A 20,206-nucleotide genomic window follows, 5' to 3' on the forward strand; every position below is an offset into this window, starting at 1 on the left:
CTCAAGGTCTAAATTAAAAGTATGAAATAGGCCTACTGTTTCTTCATATTAATTTGCATACAATAGATAGAATTAACATAACTATTAGATGTATGTTTTATTCATATTAAAAATATGTAGGATTCTAACTGTAAAAAAAACAAAAAACATTGCACTTTGATGATGCCATAATTGATTCCATGTGATTTATAAGGAAAAGCATTTGTTTCCAACAATGGGTCTAAAATGACGACTGAAGAGTGAGTGAGAAATTAAAAGAGGAATGGAAACAATGAGTTCTGCCAGCTAATGAATACTTACTCCTGGGGCCGTATTCACAAAGCATTTTATCTTACCGCTAGGAGTGATCCTAACTCGCGCTAAAACATTTTACGTAGGAGTTTTTTCTTAAAAGTTATTCACAAAGCCGCTGAGACCTACTCTTACTAACCCTGAGTTCACACCAAAAGATGCAAAAAGTTGACGCGCGTCACGATCCCATTCAAAGTGAATGTAGAGACGCATTGCTGCTTTGCTGCCGAGAAAACGGGCAGCAAAATTTGATTTGCGGCGCGTCAAAATCTGATTTGCAGCGCGGCATGCCCGTGCCCGCTGCCGGGCACGGGCGGCGGGCGCGTTCACGTATTTTGCGGCGCGTCAAATGCTGCTCGAGTTGAAATATTTCAACTTTTCGGCAGCAAACGCGTGATGACAGCCAATCAGCGTTCAACAGCGTTGCCACTGAGGCGTTGCCACTGAGTGACATGCCGTAACAGCCAATCAGTGTTACTTAAATGGAGGAGAAGATAATAATTGCAGTCTCCGCATACCCGGTGATCTTCAACACCACCGTGGCCAGTTATAAGTGTCCAATACATATATATATATAAGTATAAATGTCCAACCGAGAGATCCTAGCACCGATCCTAGCTAGCAGGTCATCAAACTGAGCCGGAGTCAACCTCAAATAGCGCTGGAAGCGTTCGTCGTCCAGACGGAGCTCCTGCAGAAGACGGTGAAATTCACCAAGCTCTGTACGGCTCCGAATGGTCTCATGAACCCATAAACGACGGGCATTCCGACGTCTCTCCCTCTTCCACAACAGGTAAAGACATGCAATGCTCGTAATGTCGGCCATGGTTGTGAATGAATTCAGAAGCACCGCAGGAAAAACTTGCCGCGCATCAAAACTGCGGCGCAGCAAAACTTTTGCGGCGCAGCACAACCTTTGACGCGCCGCAAAACCTTTGCCGCGCTGCAAAACTTTTGACGGCAACGCGTTCGGGCAGCAAATGCATCTTTTGGTGTGAACGCAGGGTAAGGATAAATCACAAAGAGTGAACTAAGAGTGACGCGCCGTTGCTATGGATTACGTCAATTCTCGTGCACGAGTTTAGAAGCAGTCAGTTCGGTGATTGGTTGTTCAGACGAGCCCACTGAATCACCGAAAAACAAGGAAATAGCCTAGGCTAGAAATTAATTAGGCCTACTATTAAGTAGTTATAGTGCAGTTAGCAGAATACACGCATGATGACAATTTTGTGCAGACCACGATAATGACGTTGTAGCCTGCACGTTCAAGAGAGAGAGAAAGCAAACAATAAAAATACGTAAAATTTAAAAGAAAATAAATGTTATGGACTACACAAGGTGTTTACCTAAAATGTGTTTTCAAAGTGATCCCTAAATGCCGGTCCACTCGGTTCCACACGGCCAAATTCATTGTCATGTTGATCGCCATCATCATCATCATCATCATCATCATCATCATCATCGTCTGGCTGTGGAATGTTCCTCCGCTTGCAGAGGTTGTGTAGAATGGCACATACAGTAATGACTGTGCTTGCCCTCTCTGGGGTGAGGCGTATTTCGCCGTGGAGGACATGAACCGACGTTTCATCTGCCCAATTCCTCTCTCCACAACATTTTGTGTATGTTTGTGTGCTCTAGCATATATGGAAGAAATCTATAAACAATAATAAATATGGATTCAACAAATAAAAGGCGTCAAAGAGCCAATACGATGTGTTTTACACGTAGGACTAAGCGTAATATGCGTAATCACTTACATGTTATACATTAACTGTGCTCCCGGTTGTGGATTGAGGTAGGGTGTCTAGAGCCACGTCTTGCATGGATAGTCACTGTCTCCCAGCAAGTGACACCCAACTGGTACATCTCAAAAAGCTGCCTCAGACCGCTCTCCATTAAAATGCGCGAATCATGGGTAGCTGAAGATCCAGGCCACTTTGCAACAACATCCAACATCCAACATCCAAAAACAACCTGCGTGTTGATGGAATGCACTTTCTTCCTTTTGACGAACACGTCCTCGTCTTTTGATGGCGCAATTATTTTTATGTGCGTCCCGTCAATAGCACCGACCACACCGGGCATAACTGCGATTGCCATGAAGTTGGCTTTGATCCTGTGTAATTGTTGAATGTCCAAAGGAAAGTTTATGGCACGGCTGATGGTTGCGATATTTTTAAATCGTCGGCATTGAAAAGTTGCATTGCACCTGCATTGCTAAATAATGTAGTATGGCCAAACATTTTATTTCGGGACTAATCTGATTATTCCTGTTAGTCGGGGATGTTATTGCATTGCGATTAACTCCACAACAAGTTTAATACCCTAACATTTCGTCTCGCAGGCATTTACGATTCTTTGTGAATAGGTCTTACTGAGTTAGGAGTCCTCTTGAGGACTTTTAAGCTCTCCTAGACTTAGGTGCTACTTTTAGGCCTAAAATACTTTGTGAATTGCTCTTAGTGAAAAAAGTTAGGAGTCCTAAATTTAAGAGTGACATGTCCATTATTTTTAGGAGTTACTCCTAAATTCGCCAGTTAGGACCTACTTTTAGCCCTAAAATCCTTTGTGAATACGGCCCCTGATGTCCAAGGAGTTGATACTGGTCTGTCCTTGGTTTTTACACAGGCCATGTCTCACAACTAGCATCAGCGCAAACAGCAACAGACACCCTCTCATTGCAGCACTCAGAGCTCGTATAAACCACAGAATATTCCAAAAATCTGAAACACAGCACAACGGCAAGAGCAGATATCCATTAAGGACTTCTGAGTGTGTCTGCCAAATGAGTAATCGTAGAAAAGACAAAAACCCTGGGCCAACATTTGTAAATGCGATATAGTACAGTAGCTGCATTTAATTCTTAATCCACCAAATATTTCATTTTTCCAAATGACATTAGAATATCAAAATACCTTATATATTTTTGCAATATAATTGTATATAACCACGGTGCAAATATTTGTTCAAAGTGCTAACCTTGACTATTTACACCTGTCAATCATTACTGGAATAATGTGCTGGACTAATTAAACTAAAGAGTCATTGATTAACCAATCCCACTGAGTGAATAAGGAATACAGATCCAAACGGCCTTACCTTCAGAGCTCCTGGAGACTTCACTGTTCAACTCATAACTGAAATCACTCGACACAACCCTAGATCTCCCTCATCCTCGACACTGATCGACATTATTCTTACAAATAATCATTTTAGCTACCGTTCTGGGGTCTTCAGCGATAGCCTGGCCGATCATTGTGCCATTGCTTGCGTTCGTTCAGGTCTTTCAGTCAAACGCCCCCCAGTAATTGTTTCCAAGCGCTGTGTGAAGAAACTTGACATGGAGGCCTTTCTCAATGACACTGCTGCCGCAGATTGGGAGAGACTCAACTTATTCACCTCTATTGAGGATGCTTGGTCTTACTTTAAGGATACTTTCAGCCTTATTATTAATAAACACGCCCCACTGAAAAGATACCGGATTAAGAATCGCCTTAGTCCTTGGTTTTCTCATGACTTGGCAGAGCTTGTTCGTCAAAAAAATTATCTTTGGCGAAAAGCTCGAACCTCTAAGTCTCCAGCTGATTGGCTTGCCTTCAGGCAATGCAGGAACAAATCCACCCAGGCCATCAGGTCAGCCAAAATCTCTTACTTCAAGGAGAAGCTTACATCGTGTGGTACTGATGCGAGGAAGTTTTGGACCGCAGTTAAGTCCATGGAAAACAAACTCTCCAAGCTTACCTGCATCCATGGTTTTTGACAAGGTTGTCATTACTGACAAGTGTCGCATGGTTACTCTCTTTAATCATTACTTTGTAAACCCCACTCTAGCTTTGACTTCTGCTGACCTTAATAGCGTCCCACCACTCACTTTGCCCTCCCCCTCCATCACCACCAGCCTTTCCTTTAAACCATTCTCATTTACTGAGGTTCGGGATGAACTTTCCCGATTGGACCCTAATAAGTCTGCTGGCTTTGATGGGTTGGACCCAAAGTTTCTCAAAGCAGCCGCTCATCTTATTGCTGACCCAATCTCAAGGTTATTCAACCTGTCCATTCATCTCTCTGCATTCCCGTCTGATTGGAAATCAGCTTTGATATTTCCACTCTTTAAGGGTGGCTCTAGCTCCGACCCCAACTGCTACCGGCCTATTTCCATCTTGCCATGCTTGGCTAAAGTGCTAGAGAAGCTGGTCCTCAAACAACTGGACTTTTTTCTTACCACAAATCACATTCTGTCTGATTTTCAATCTGGGTTTCGTTCTGGCCACGGATGCATCACAGCCACGCATAAGGTCCTTGACGACATCATTATTGACTTGGAAAACAAGCAGGTCTGTATTGCCAGCTTTATAGACCTAGCCAAGGCATTTGATTCAGTTGATCACATGACTCTTTTGGGTAGGCTCTCCAGCATTGGTTTATCCCCCACCTGTTGCAACTGGTTTGCCAGCTACCTGACTAACCGAATCCAACAGGTCAAGACAGATAACATCCTGTCGGAGCCACTAGCCATTACTAAAGGGTTGCCTCAGGGCTCAATCTTGGGGCCTATCCTCTTTTCCATTTATATTAATGATGTGGCCAAGGCTGCAGGCAGCTCCCGGATCCACCTTTATGCTGATGACACTATCCTGTATGGCTCTGGCCCTTCTCTCTGCTCCGCGGCCTCCACTCTTCAAGACAGTCTCACTTCTATTGAGCACTCTTTCCACAACCTTCACCTACGGCTCAATTCTAAAAAGACAAAATGCATACTTTTCAATCGAAAAAACAACACCTCCAGCCCCCCCAAGATCGTTTGCGCTGACAACTCCGAACTGGGGTTTGTCAAGTCCTATAAATACCTAGGGCTTTGGCTGGACTCTTCCCTTTCATTCTCCACCCATATTAATAATATTCAGATTAAAGTGAAAGCCAGATTGGCCTTTCTCTTCCGTAACAAAGCATCCTTCACACGCTCTGCTAAACTTACACTTGTAAAAATGACTGCCCATCGTTGACTATGGTGATACAATCTATAAAATGGCTTCAAAAACAGCGCTACACAAACTAGACGTTCTTCACCATTCAGCTATCCGCTTTGCCACCAATGCTCCCTTTAATACACACCACTGTGAACTTTTCAAACTGGTGGACTGGCCCTCGCTCCAAACCCGTCGACTCCGACATTGGCTTCAGTTTATTTATAAGACACTCCTGGGCAAGACCCCGTATTACCTTTCCTCCCTTCTCCATCTCTCTAGAAGCACCTACCGCACAAGATCATCTGAGCTTATCAAACTCATCAACCCACTCACCAGGACTACCTTCGGCCGAAACTCCTTTCATTTTGCAGCAGCTTTTGACTGGAACAAAATTCAAGACACCCTCAAACTTACAGCTTTCATATCACAGTCTGCCTTCAAGCAGAAACTTAACTATGTCTTAGTAGACCCCCCCTGCTCCTGTTGATTCCACTGTTTCTCATTTGCATTACACCCTTCACACACAATATAACATTGACCCATCTTAATTATTATTATTATTTATAGTGCATTGGTGTTTTCTATTTTCTTTCTGTACATAGGTTATGTATTTGTAGATCCGTTTTATATTTGTCGAAATTAGTCATGCTTGTGTTTTTGTTATTTGTACCTTTTATTCCTGGTGGGGCCTCTTGGACCAGATCAATATTGTAAATAAGAAACTGTTCTTAATGTTTTATCTGGAAAAATAAAGGTTAAATAAAAAAATAAACTGTTCCCTCAGTCTAGAGCGGGAGAGAGGGAGCCTTGTGGAGCATCGAGCACAAGGACCAGATGATCTGTGCCGTAGAGAGCCATCGGTCGCTGTCCTCTCTCCTTTTATAATGTACTTGGAGGTGTAGTGACACACACACGCACACACACACACAGTGTGTAATCTCCACAGCTTTTGTACCTAATGCCCAGGACAGAACGTTTTGGATCCATTCTGTAGGAACTGTAGGTAGGTTGATGTAAATAGGGATTCGGGTGGAGTGAGGTTTGGAGAGCAGGCAGTGTCTCGGTCAGAAGACAGTGGTAGGGGTCATGAATAAGAGCAGGGAGGAGGCAGGGTTTGATGGAACACAATTTGGTTTATTTTCTTATTCTTCAGGTTTATTTGATGTTTTATCTTGCATCAATTTCACTCATCTTTGTGTGCTGCATAAAGGGGATAACAAAAAGATAATAGAATTAAACAAATGAACAAAGGCACATGGCACATGTCTAGCAAACAAAGGAATCTGGTCATAAACCAAAGATAATCAAATTAATAGATTGACTCACGTTCATTGGAGACGCACACAGGATGGATGAGCGTGCTGGTGGTGAGTGCCAAGCGAGCCATAGTGTGCACAAACAATTTATAGGCTCCACCCCTCCCCCAACAGGTGAGGTGGGCGTGGTCAAGTGGCAGGTGGCAAAGGTATGTTTAGGACGGGCAGATTCAACACATTCATTATGTTGAAAGAATAAAAATGGAAGGGGAAGGGAATCAAATGGAAGGAGTCTTTTCACATTCAGTTGCAGAACCCCCGTGGAAACCCAGCGGCCCGTGTTGAGCCAATGTCCCCCTCCAGATCACATAGCCAAAGACAGTCGTCAGCCCAGACAGGTGTACTGTCGCGCCTGATCCTGGGGGACACTTCCACTGAAGATCTCCAGAGACTCCTTGGTCAGGATATGAGACATGTACAGAGAGCATCCAAAGATGTTGAAATCGGAAAGAAAATGTCACGGCCAAATTCCTTCATGAACAGTGTTTATTGTTTGAATGGTGTATGAATAATGAGGCAAGGTGAGGTTTGTGTTATACTGATTCTGAATGGTATTGATGATGTCACTTGGTAGCTTTGCCATTGATCTAGTTTTTTCAAAGCAGTGCGTTATTCAATTGTATGCTACACCAACAAACTGAATCTTGAATAGTTTAACATACATCTATTGATGCACTTAGACACATCATCAGTGATGGAACCTGGGGTCATTGGGTGTTTCGGGTCTCGCAACATCATACACCCTCAACCAGGCGACCCAGCCGGGATTGATCAAGTCCCAACTTGTGTCTAAGTAGCATGTACCCACGGATCGCCCCTCTTGATCCACAGACATCTAGAGGCCTTCTCAGCTGCCTCTGTGGTGGTCTTGATGGCCTTTCTCTGACGTGCACCTGTGACTCCAAGCATGCTGTATGCTTTGCAGAGAGATCGCGCTGCAAAGCCTCTACAGCCCACCTCTATTGGCACACACCGGGCACGCCACCCCCGTCTGCGGCACTCCTCCACTAAGTTGGCATACTTGGCACGCTTCCTCTCATTGGCCTCTTCCATGCGCTCCTCCCAGGGAACTGTCAGCTCCAGTAGGACCACCTGTTTGGTTGAATCTGAGAACAGAACTATGTCTGGTCTCAGGGTGGTTTCCACGATGTGCTCTGGGAATCTGAGCTGCTTCCCCAGGTCGGCCTTCATCTGCCAGTCCGGTGCGGTTCCAAGGCGTCCCGCTGCCCCCCTTGGCTTGGGCTTAGGCTTCTCCCCTGCTCGAATGAAAGCAATCGCCTGCCTTTCTGGTCGGAGAGGCTTGTTCTGGGTGATGCTGGTGAAGATGGTTTCTGCTATCGCCTTCAGCACCTGGTCGTGGCGCCAAGTGTAGCGTCCTTCTCCCAGGGCTTTGGAGCAACAGCTGAGGATGTGCTCTAGCGTTCCCCTTCTGAGGCACAAAGGACATGATGGTGCGTCAACCTTGCCCCAGCAGAAGAGGTTGGATGGGCTGGGTAAGACGTCATAGACGGACGCAATCAGGAACTTGATCCGGTAAGGCTCAGCTTGTCAAAGCTCAGACCAGGAGATCTTGCGGTCCACTGCCTGTTCCCATCTCGTCCATGCGCCTTGCTGTCGCATCCCCACCATCTGGCTAGCACGCAGTTCCTCCACGCCAGTTCTCACTTCCTCTTGGACCAATCGGCGTCTGTCTTTGCCCAGGGCTTTGTCGTAGCGTGTGGTTGCAATGCTACCAAGCCCTGCTCGTCCAGATGCCACTGGGCCGACCAGCACGCTGTGACGCAAGCGTGACTCCGCCTGCTCGACTGCTTCCTGCGCCCTCCACTTCCTTCCAGTCCTGACTTCAATGCCAGCCTGGGAGACCTTTGGATCACTGGATTCCCTGTACTGCAGCACCTCTCTTGCACGGGTTACCATGAACTCCTCATTCAGGCTGCTAATGGGGAGCTTCAGTTTGTTGTTGTGCCCGTATAGAGCGATGCTACTCAGGCTTCGTGGCAGGCCCAGCAATCTACGGAGGTAACGGCTGATCCTCCTCTCGAAGCCCTGTACTATTGTTATCGGGAACTCGTACACAAGCAGGGGCCACAGAATCCTGGGGAGAACACCGTGTTGGTAAATCCAGGCCTTGAATTTACCAGGCAGACCCGACTTGTCCACTGCTGTCAGCCACGCCTCCAGCTCCCGATTTGTGGCCTTGATGGATGCAGCGTCCTTCAGGGTGCAATCAAAGGTCTTTCCAAGGCTCTTGATGGGTTTCTCGGTGACTGATGGAATCTGGGTGCCGTCCAGAGAGAAGCGGAACTTGTCAGTCACTTTCCCTCTCTTGAGCACCAGGGACCTAGATTTTGCAGGCTTGAAACACATCCGAGCCAAGGTGATGATCTTCTCCAAGCCCTGAAGGATCCATCGGCACCCCGGCACTGACGTTGTTGTTACTGTCAGGTCGTCCATAAAGGCTCTGATGGGGGGCTGGCGGACCTCAGACTTGGTGAGCGGACCTCTGCACTCGACTTCTGCTGACTTGACCAGCATGTTCATGGCCAAGGCAAAGAGAATCACTGAAATAGTGCATCCAGTGATGATCCCTTTCTCCAGCCGATGCCACTCAGATGTGACTGTCCCAGAGGTGACTCTCAGCTTGAAACTCTTGTAATAGTCCAAGATAAGGTCCCTAATTTTACCTGGGACATGGTGCCGGTCCAGTGCTGTTACCACTAGCTTATGAGGAATGGATCCATAAGCGTTGGTGAGATCGAGCCACATCACTGCTAGGTCTCCTTTCCCTTCTCTTGCCTCTCTGATCAACTGCGTGACCACACCTGTATGTTCGAGGCATCCTGGCACCTTTGGGATTCCGCCCTTCTGTACAGAGGTGTCGATGTACTCGTTCTTCAGGAGGAACTCCGTCAACCGACGGGATAGGATGGCGAAGAATATCTTCCCCTCAACGCTGAGCAGCGAGATCGTTCTGAGCTGCTTGATGTTCTTAGCATTCTCCTCCTTGGGAATCCAGACACCTTCTGCAAATCTCCATTGTTGGGCTACCTTTCCCCTCCTCCAGATAACCCTCAAGAATCTTCCACAGCCGGTGAAGGAGTCTGGGACACCTCTTGTATAGTTTGTAGGGCACTCCGCTTGGTCCAGGGGCTGAACTGGCTCTGGCTGCCTTGACAACTTCCTGAATCTCCTTCCAAATGGGCTCCTTGCTGTTGAAGTCTGTGGTGGGTCCTGGGGGGTCTATCAAAGATCTGTAGGGACCTAGGTCTTCCTCCCAAGCAGCATCACTGTATGTGTTGCAGAGATGGTTGTCGATCTCCTCTTTGGGACAAACGAGGTTTCCACTTCGTTTTTGCCCAAAGCAACTGCTTGGTGACTCCAAAGGGGTTTGCGATGAAGGCAGACCGCCTCTTGGCCCTCTCTTTCCGCCGCCGTCTGTGCCATTCTGCCCTTCGAAAAGAGTGGTGAGCTTCTTCCTGAGGATGCTGCGAAGTTCTGATGCGTGCATCAAGTTCTGATGAGTGCATCTCTTTCCTCTTCTCGCGCTACCTTGTACTGCCGCTTCAGGACCCGCAGCTCCTGCCTTAACTGGCTGATCTTCTCTGCCCTACGGTTGTTCATGTAGGGGGTCTTGGTACCCAACTTCTCCACTGTACCAAACCTCTCGACAGCAAGGCTGATGATGATGGTTGCCATGGTTTTGAGCTTCCCGTCTGTGTCGCTCTCGGCTGCTGATTCTAGGATCGTATCCACATCATCATTGAACTGGAGCCACTGTCTCTCCTTACTGGCCGGAGGCCACTTGACCCGACGATGTTCGGTTACTCTGCCTGGGTCTGGGGCTACTGGTACGTGGAGGTTCCGAGCACTGTGGAGTGACTCCGGGCCTGGCTCCTCCTGCGTCTCATCAGGGGTGATCCCTGTGCGCTGTATCAGTTGCTCCTTCAACAAGCATTTCATCTTGCCCTGGTGGATCTTCAGGCCACGCGGGTTTTTGCATACTTTGCCGCAGACACATTCTGCAGTCGTTGTCGATAATCCGTCTGCGTTTGTCGTTAACTGTAGGTCCGTCCTATTGGGGAATAAATATATAACTGATGATTAAAATAGAATCAGATCTAATGTCAAATTATTTATTTTCATACAGAGAACAATATAGTATATGACATGATGACCCTTCCTGCAGACTTGAAGCTCACATCAGGTTGCCAGGTTGAGGACACTGAATGAAGACTAAGGCAAACCATGCAAACCTATATTTAGACAAGGACAGGCTAATTCATACTTTTGCAATGTATTTATTGTTTGCAAATAATAAGCATTGTGTTCAGAGAAAACAGAAAAAAAAATCAACTGCTTTGTTAATCTCTGATGACATACCATGTTCATTTTAAGATATAGTACAGTACATATCATATAGGTTCTTAAATATCCTGTCAATATTGCCGCTGCAAAATCATGTTTAATTATACAAACCTAAACTTCTCCCAATACAAAATGTATGAAAAACTCACTTTGGTATAGATATGCAGGAAAGCATGCTACAGCACAGGTATTGTTATTAAACTTGCATTGTGTTCATGAACAAAGTGGTGTTTGGTGTTAGCTCTGTATTTGGTATTTTTTTGGTCAGCTAAATATCAAACAAAAACAAAACCAAGAGAGATTTAAATCCTGAAAAGTGATTGGTTTATGTGATTGATTTCTAAACAAGGAGTCAATGAGACAGCCTTGATACTGAGTTCTTCCTTAAACAATAGGAATGAACTCGACAAGGTCGATAAAAACATCCACAATCAGCATTTTCTATTAAAGATTGTATCAGCGATGTTGTGTGATGTAAATTCTGTTGGTATTTGAAGCGAGATCCCAAACAAAGAGAGCCAGCTCGTCCCTCCCTTCCATGTTTTGTGCATCCAGAATATCTATCATGAACACAGCGCAAAACCCCACAACACCCACCCCTTGTCGGTGATTGGAATACTATTTATTTTGGTTTTGAGGTGTTGGAACTTGGTAGTACCATTTATTTTTGTAAACAATCTCGGAGCATAGGCTGCCTACAGAGACGCGGTTTTTGACGGCCTGCTTATGGGGCGACCAGCTAGCGGATTGTGAGAAAATATCAGATTAATGTGATAATTTATGTTTCGGCCTAAAATCGCTGATACAACCTTTAACACAGCACAACATAACAGTGGACTTTGTTTGACTAAGAGAATAACTGTGAACGGACAAGCGAGCAACCGGTCACAGGCCACTGCACTGCACACGGCTACCCGTACGGTACGGATGTGAGCCGGGACAAACAGTCACATCACAGCCAGATGAACCACTTTCATATAATGCTGAGTTTCCTCCTCATGGACACGGAGACATCACAGGTTTCTAGAGAGAGAGAGAGAGAGAGAGAGAGAGAGAGAGAGGGAGAGAGAGAGAGAGAGAGAGAGAGAGAGAGAGAGAGAGAGAGAGATACAATAAGAGAGAGAATGCTAGAAAGATACTGACATATGAACATACAGAGAGGCACAAGATCAGTTAAAGATGAATAGATTGGCTTACTGTTTTAATTGATTGATTGATTGATTGATTGATTGATTGATTGATTGATTGATTGATTGATTGATTGATTGATTGATTGATTGATTGATTGAGTTATAGTTGATCAGGAATTCCAAAGCCTCGGATTTGAAGGACTATGGAATTCAGAATGTGAACAAACAACATAAAATAGAGCGACCTAACAGGAATCTGTGAAGGTCGACTGGGAAAGAGAAGAGTTGAGCAAGAGGATCTATGGTAAGAGGACAAGTAGAGATCCACAGAGCAGTGTTCATGCAGTTCACCTACTTACTATACGACTCATAAGCCCCCAACAACCAGAGAAACATCATTAAGTCATGAAAGAAGCCCACCAACTAAGTTATGCAACCGACAGAAGAGTCCATTTCCCAACATCCACTTTCTTACTTTAACATCTAAAATCACCATGGCCTTGATAAGTCCTCTTTGACAACTTTGAGCATTTTCATCATCAAATCTTCTCAAAGATTTTTGTCAATTAATGATTTAGATACTTTTTCCGTATTTGTTGGTCAAAGTGAGGCTGTAGATTTCTTTGAAAAAGGCGGATGTTTCTTGGCGAAGTGAACCCTTCATGTTGCTCCAGGACCCAGGCGTTAGGGGAGGTCATACCGCACAGGGTGCCCCTCTCTGGGGCTTAGCCACAGGGTTGCGCTGGGTCAGGGACCCTGTGTAGATTGAGTTTCTCACAAACTTGCCCACCTGGCCTGAAATACACAACAACTACAGTGTTTTTCCACTTCTCAATACAGACACAGAGTTACGATTCAGCTGTGCTTGGGCCTAAACATTCACTAGATAGATCCATAAAGATAACTATAGAGCCAGACCATTAAGGCTAGCGGCCACCAGGAAGAAAACTATTTTTGCAGAACCTGCAAAAAAGGTTTGCTGTTTGTTGACACCTGCCTGGAGTTTTACCCGTCAGTCTGCATAGTACGTCATCCGGATCGTTGGTCTGATTGGTTGAAGGACTATCCAATTGCGTAAAGAGTCATTGGAACTACGCCCGTTGATCACGCCTCTTGTGCTGAGGATAATGACAGCAACCTCCCCAGACCAATGTGCAATCTACGATTGAGCTTGGTCAGGCTAGTGGCAAGGGTGTTTGATTAGCAACCCTTAAGGTTTTCAGTTTTGAGGAACTCTGAGTTAGCATTTGCTTTCTGTTAGCGGCTTCCATTGACTTGCAGGGTTACAGTAGCCTATCTTCTGTGCATGTGAGGGAAATACACTTTTGATTTCTTTCCAAAGATTTCCAATAAGTTCCGAACTGTGATTATGAGGCTAGCTGTGATCCACCGCTCAGAGGATACCCTCTGTGCAGCCTGTGGGGTACCACAGGTAACCTAATGATCAGTAGAGAAACTACAATTATGTTGTGTTGCTACTGGCACATGTTTTGAATAAGCGACAATTCGGAATACATTGGACATCTTTGGAAAGTAAATTAAAGTGTATTCCCCGACCCCTCACATGAACAGGAGCTAGTCTACTGTAACGATGTAAGTCAATGGAAGCAGCTATGAGAAAACAAATGCGAACCCAGCGAAGACCCCTACACACACAAGTAGGAATCTGGAACTGAAGTCCTCCTTTAAGTCATTCCTGCGACATAGAACATTTTAAGAGATGGTTACGGTGTGTATTTCCCCTGGGACCTGCTACAGCAGCACCATTTGGTTTGACCTCTCCAGTATTTACCATGAGGGTAGCTTATCCACATAGCGTGTAATTCCCTGAATATATAGACATAAAGATTTAGGATCCAGTGACATAATGACAGCTTTCCTAATCAAACGAAGACTTTCCCTTGAGCAAGGCGCTAAACTGTACTTAGTGTTTAATTGTAGCTTTGCACTATCCATGGGATTGGCAGATGTAAGCTCAATGAACCGTAATCACTAGCTCCTTGCCTAGTGTAAATATATAACAGACACTTAACTTGATGGCCCCTTCATTTGAATTTACCATAACGTTTGAGGCCCTACAAAGCGCATCGGCACGTGTGTGTGTGTGTGTGTGAGAGGGAGAGAGGGAGAGAGCGCGAGAGGGAGAGAGAGTGCGAGAGGGCGCGAGAGAGCGCGAGAGAGCGCGAGAGAGCGCGAGAGAGCGCGAGAGAGCGCGCGAGAGAGAGAGAGAGAGAGAGAGAGCGAGAGCGAAAGCGCGCGAGAGAGAGAGAGAGAGAGAGAGAGAGAGAGAGAGAGAGAGAGAGAGAAAGAGAGAGAGAGAGAAAGAGAGAGAGAGAGAGAGTAGTGAGTGTAAAAGTCACAGCAATTTTAACTGCATTGTTTTTGTGAACTTGTAAGAGGAAAACCATCTTTGTGGAGCTGGATGGCGAAATTCTTCAGTCTGAACAGAAGAAGACATGTCTTGACCTTGAGGGGTGTGTGGAAGCAGAGAGTATGTTCTTACTTGTCGGAAAACCTTGTGAGTGTCGTCTTGTCACTGGAACTGGGATTGCAGACTAACCAGAGGATAGAGGAGGGGGGGAGAAAGAGAGAGAAAGAGAGAGAGAGAGAGAGAGAGAGAGAGAGAGAGAGAGAGAGAGAGAGAGAGAGAAAGAGAGAGAGACAGAGATAGGGAGAGGGAGAGGGAGAGAGACAGAGAGAGAGAGAGACAGAGAGAGAGAGTCTTTTAAATGTAACAAGCAGATCTTTCATAGAGCCAAGGCAGCTTGTACAGCTTTTGTATTCATTATTACATCACGATACAATGATCCATCTTCCAGTCATAATAATACCACATTGTTTATCATTGTCTGCCCCTCGCAGCTTCCAACTCACTTACCAGCATTCAAATGAGAGCCAAATGACAAAGGTGGCCGCCAGTGTTCAATATCTTGGATTGTATGCATATATACAAATCCCTCATCTTATTTCTGAATCAACCATCTGAAGTACGGGTAATGGTCTGACTCTTCCTGGCGCTGCTGGTATATTGGTGCATAATGGACGGTGTGTAGGCAGCCCTTACCCTCCTCCTGCCCGTGTCCACAGACATGCCAGCTGCTCCGAGCGCCGCGATGCGGTTCTCGATGTACGAAACCTTGAGGGTTGTAAAGAAAAGATGTTCTTTAACCTCCGGATAGACAAAAAAACATGCGCGCACACTAGGTCCCCGCCGCTACGCAACACATCGTTGTTGTTAGGGCCTCACTCTATTTCTGTTTGTCATTGTCTCTGTGTCTCTGTAGCCTTGTATGAATACAGTGGTTTAATCAATTGATAACAACAAGCATGGATGTTAGACCTAGGAGAGGTATCCAGTTTAACTGGGTAGTGTGTCGTATCGGAAAGGCTCCCCGGCCCCCCCTCCCTGGCCCCCCTTGAGGTCGGGGGGCTCTCACCTGTGTCCGGGTGGTCTGGACGCTGGCGGCGGCCTGGGCCACCCTGTCCTCCAGCTCAAAGAGCAGGGCGCTGGAGCCCCTGAAGCCCGCCTCGGAGGCCTCCTCCGTGGGCCGCGAGCCCCTCTCTGCTCCCTCTGTCGGAGGGTTGAGCTGTGGAGAGAGCGTACGAACAATACGTGCCATTCAATGGATGACCTTGGTTCAAAAACAGCTCGCCAAGGGCAAGACGTGAGGAACCAGAAGACTTGTTGGGAAACTGACGACACTCAGGTGGAGCGAGGTCAATTGTCTCGTCACGTAGGCCTCGACCTTTGACCCACTGTACGGGTGGAATCAGGACTTTGTGCAGACCGATGAAGGACATGGCAAAGTGTTAGGATGAATTGGTTCCAAAGAATCATGTCTTGCCTTTCAGAGAAATTAAAATAGCTTTTGTGTGCGATGGTTATTAGGATTCAATTTGTTAGAAGGTTGTATTAGTATTGTAACCTTTCATCAAGGCTGAACAGTAGTGGGTTGTAGGGTAGGAGAGCGATGAACTGATCGATTCTGTGTACATATTATATTCAAAGCTAGTTAAAAAAACATTTATTGAGCTCTGAATTTTGACTCAAAATCGTAATGTTTTGGGGCAGCAGTTGCACAGGAGATAGACTGGGTTGTCTGGCAATAAAAAGTTGGCTGGTTTGATCCCTAGCATCTCCTTGCTATGGTGTCCCTGAGAAAGCACCTGAACCTAAAACTGCTCCCAGCAAACTAAATGCTTTTTTACAACTTTGACACCGCCGTTCGGTGTAGCTACCTGTATGAACGGATGAATGTGAGGCACTGATTGATAAGCGCTTTGAGTGTCCTCGGGGCTGAAAAACCCTGTATTAATGCCGTCTATTTTTCAAGTGATATTTTTTTGAAGAGATAAATGAAGGCTTTCATTGAAGACCGGATAGGTGGCGAACACATGTCAGCCATTAAACCAAGAACATTCTTACACCTACAATGTACAATATGTGAAGTCGTGAAGTCAATGGGAATTGGGGATATTAGTATTCGGAAAATGCTCGTTATACTTTGGGATGATCCCATTTTTTTGTCTATTCATGTCGGTAACTTTATATTCTGCCAATTTCTCTAGAAGGAGATAACAACATTAAGGTTACTGATTAAATAAAGTGAGAATAATACCCGCTCTTAAAGGCTCACCTTGTGAGCGTGGGACGGCTGGAGCAGCTGCACCTCCACAGAGGAGATGGAGGTGGAGGAGGGGAGCGGCTGACTGGCCCCCACTGCCTTCGGCCCCACATGGCTCCTCCAGCGGGGGATGGAGAGCTCCTCCTCCTCCACCTCCTCCTCGTCCTCCTCGTCCTCCTCCTCCTCCTCCTCGTCAGAGGTCAGGCCGTTGTCGCTGATGGCTCGCGTCAGCTGGTCCAGCTTCTGTCTCAGCTGCTGCTCCTCCAGGTCCTCAGAGAAGGGGGGGGCCGAGGGGGGGGGCGGTGGCCGGGACTCAGGGACCCGGGGGGCCAGGCTGGGCTGGGGATCATCAGGAGGAGGGACAGAGAAATAATCAATAAATACAGTCCAGCTATGGATTCATACTTTGTCAATCACAACAAAACTATATGGATCGTGAGTCATTGATTGTGAATGAGTTAACAGTGTTGAATAAGTGACCTGGGTTGAATGAACTGGCTATGGTGAAGAATAACTTGTGAACTGACTATTGTGAATGAGTGAAAGGTGGATAGGCAGTAACAGTATTGAATGATTGAACTGTGGTGAATGCATTAACAGAGGTGAATGAGTAAACGCTGGTGTTTGCATTGACGCAGGTGAATGAGTTTAACCGCGGTGAGTTAGTGAACGTGGCGGAGATGAAACACTGTACCTGCTCGCTGGGGGAGACCACCTTACGCTCCAAGCTGTTCAAAATGCCCTCGACCAATGACATCCGTCGGTTCAGCTCCTTGATCTGAGACCAAAATGGAAATGAACAGAAAATTAAACGAGCGGGAGTCGAACCCGGAAAACCAGGACAGACCCGTCCCTGCCTCCACTTGAGGTTAACGCGTTGTTCTTCGGCGCCAGATGGGCCCCGGTAATGAATGAGGAAGACAATTATGGTTTCATTATGTAGAGGAACATGCTATTCTCTCTTACTTCAAAATGTTCTCAAATGATTGCTTGGCCACCGCTGAGCGTATTTCTGATACAGATTCATATCCGACATGGATACACAGTAATCTGTGCAAGGAGGCTACCGGATGCCCGGACCTCAAGAACTGTTCCTCCATTGAAAATACTTTTAAGCTGTCTTCATCTACGGTGAATACTATACTCAAACATGATGCAGTAGTAATCAGCATTTTTTAATCATCATCAACATTACATCAATTTGAAAAGCAGAAAAACATGTGCAATTCCATAGAAATGAATGTTTGTGACCATAAAGAATAAGGCACATTCAAATTTTTTTGTTATATATTTCAATTTATGTGTTATTTATTCTCTAAATTCTCTATGTAGGCTGAGAACACTGCAAAAAAGTTGAATGTCTGCCAAAACTTTTTCATACACATCACGTATCCATATTAAATCTCATAATTTGATTGTGGCAGTCGGACAATACTGCTGTGAGCCCTGACCAAGCTCGACACCTAATAAGCTGCACTAGAGAAGTTGAACAAGGCTTCCTGGAGGCCCTGGAGACCCTGACAGCCAATCCGAAGCCAATCCAAGATGTCAGCGCCTTGGCTCTGGGCTGAGTCACATGTCCTGTTCTTTCTATTTCAAACATGTTTTTTTTTTGTATATATATCGTGCTGCTCTGATGTTTCTCTGTATCCTGCTCCACTGCCTCCCATGTTGTCATCAGGTCCAGCTGTGAGGTAAATCCTCCCCCGACGCAGTAGAGCGATGGTGGGAGAGTTGCTCAGCGCTCCAGCTGGGAGTGATAACGTCAGCCTTTGATTTCATGATGGACTAGATTTCTGACTGAGACTAGAGGGACCGCTTCAGGAATAACTTTGCCCCATAGGCCTACACACACTCTTTTGGTGCAAATTCCCCCACCATGCATTTCCTTTTAAGGGCAAAAAAAGTGTGTGTTGACACAGATTCATTAGACACATCAAATACTAATAAATAAAGGGTTGTGTGCGTGCATGCATGGCTTTAACTAGTAATGTTTGCTGATGTGAATGTGTAGGAAATGAAGACTCTAGGGCTGACCGAAACATAGATATTACTAAAGGTTTATAATTTGCGAAACTCTGGGGTCGAGGACCCACAAGCAAACATGCCCACCACAGGCTGGCCATGTTATGTGAGCCAACTACATGTCTAAGTATTCAGACAGAGCTATTTTCAATGTCTCGCTCTAAATCTATCCGTCCCTCTCTCCCCCTCCCCTTGTATCTCTCTCTCAACCACCACCCCTTGCAAGAGATCACTTACAAGTAATTTCCTCGCATTAGCCATGGCTGCTTGCTTGGCTTCAGGCCTGAACTCTGTTCCCTAGCGCTCAGAGAAGTAAGAACAAGCCGTGAAGGAAACACCTGTTAAGCACGTGGCTGACAGATGCCACCGTCATGTATGTATGGATATGGATATTATCTATCCATACAGTCACCCCACGCACGGTACTCGTTTATATGATCGCAAAGCCTTGTCACACAAATAGAATATTCAAAATTGTATTTCGTATTCACATTTCTCCGTAAGCGCTGAACTGAAGTAAGAGTTCAACTGTTCAACTCGTATGGAGGGTGACGATGATAACGGCGATAAGTATGGTCATAACCACACATGGCGTTCCGTTGATGCATGGATCTGACGTACAATACGATGAGCGCATGCATGTGGCTGCAGTGGGAGGAGAAACCCAACAACAGCGTTACCATGTGACCAGCTGACCCTGACAACAATGTATACATAATTATTATAGAATGATATATATTAATCAACAAAGGATAAATAATGTCATGAAAAGGCAGTCAAACCTGCGGAGGTTGGGGCGAGTCCAGGCTGTCCTGGTAGACCGGGCTGTCACCACGGTAATGAGAGAGATGCTGATGAGGATGATGATGGTCCAGGAGGTAGCGGGGGTCTTCCTCCTCCTCCTCCTCCTCCTCCGAGTCGTAGGGCTCCAGGGGGCAGCTGGTGACCGAGTACGGCCCCCCCCCACTCCCGCAGGAGGAGTGGCTGAGGCGGGAGACCGGGCGCAGGCCTGCGGAGCGAGTGTCCGGGCACACCATGTCGTCTGTTGGGAGAGTTCATAGAGGTCAGAGGTCAAAGAGGTTAGAGGTCATGGTGTCGTGGTACACAATGTCGTCTGTTGGGAGAGGTCATAGAGTTCAAATAGGTCAAAGAGTTTAGAGGTCATGGTATCGTGGTACCTCATGTCGTCTGTGGGGGAGGGCTGAGAGGTCCGGAGGTCATAGAGGTGGTAGTCGATATTGACGGGTGATTAGTCCATGGCAAAGGGATCCTATGAGTTATGATTTGACACTGAAGACCTTCATTAAGGTCTACATGAAGGTCTACATGAAGGTCTGCATGAGGTCTCCATGAAGGTCTGCATGAAGGTCTGTATGAGGTCTACATGAAGGTTTGTATGAGGTCTACATTAAGGTCTACATGAAGGTCTACATGAAGGCCTACATGAAGGTCTGCATGAAGGTCTGCATGAAGGTCTACATGAAGGT

General features: G+C 46.1%; 1 protein-coding gene and 1 pseudogene across 3 annotated transcripts in view; both read right to left on the minus strand.

Moving 5' to 3' along the window:
- Positions 1–7,229: 7,229 nt before the first annotated feature.
- On the minus strand, positions 7,230–10,649 carry LOC132445435 (uncharacterized; annotated as a pseudogene).
- A 207-nt stretch (positions 10,650–10,856) lies between these two features.
- mlphb (melanophilin b) overlaps positions 10,857–20,206 on the minus strand; it is a 54,508-nt gene continuing 45,158 nt past the window's right edge. For 2 of the 3 annotated variants that reach the window (XM_060077025.1, XM_060077026.1), the window contains 8 exons: positions 19,502–19,761; positions 17,389–17,472; positions 16,707–17,033; positions 15,507–15,656; positions 15,134–15,205; positions 14,573–14,624; positions 12,770–12,864; positions 10,857–11,962 (listed from right to left, as the gene is read on the minus strand). In XM_060077025.1, coding sequence (XP_059933008.1) covers positions 11,936–11,962; positions 12,770–12,864; positions 14,573–14,624; positions 15,134–15,205; positions 15,507–15,656; positions 16,707–17,033; positions 17,389–17,472; positions 19,502–19,761 — 1,067 coding nt within the window. In that variant the 3' untranslated portion in view covers positions 10,857–11,935. The remainder of the gene's footprint in view (positions 11,963–12,769; positions 12,865–14,572; positions 14,625–15,133; positions 15,206–15,506; positions 15,657–16,706; positions 17,034–17,388; positions 17,473–19,501; positions 19,762–20,206) is intronic. The other variant, XM_060077028.1, reaches the window with a different exon arrangement.

This window comes from Gadus macrocephalus, chromosome 17, assembly GCF_031168955.1.
Source record: "Gadus macrocephalus chromosome 17, ASM3116895v1".
Classification (NCBI taxonomy): Eukaryota; Metazoa; Chordata; class Actinopteri; order Gadiformes; family Gadidae; genus Gadus; species Gadus macrocephalus.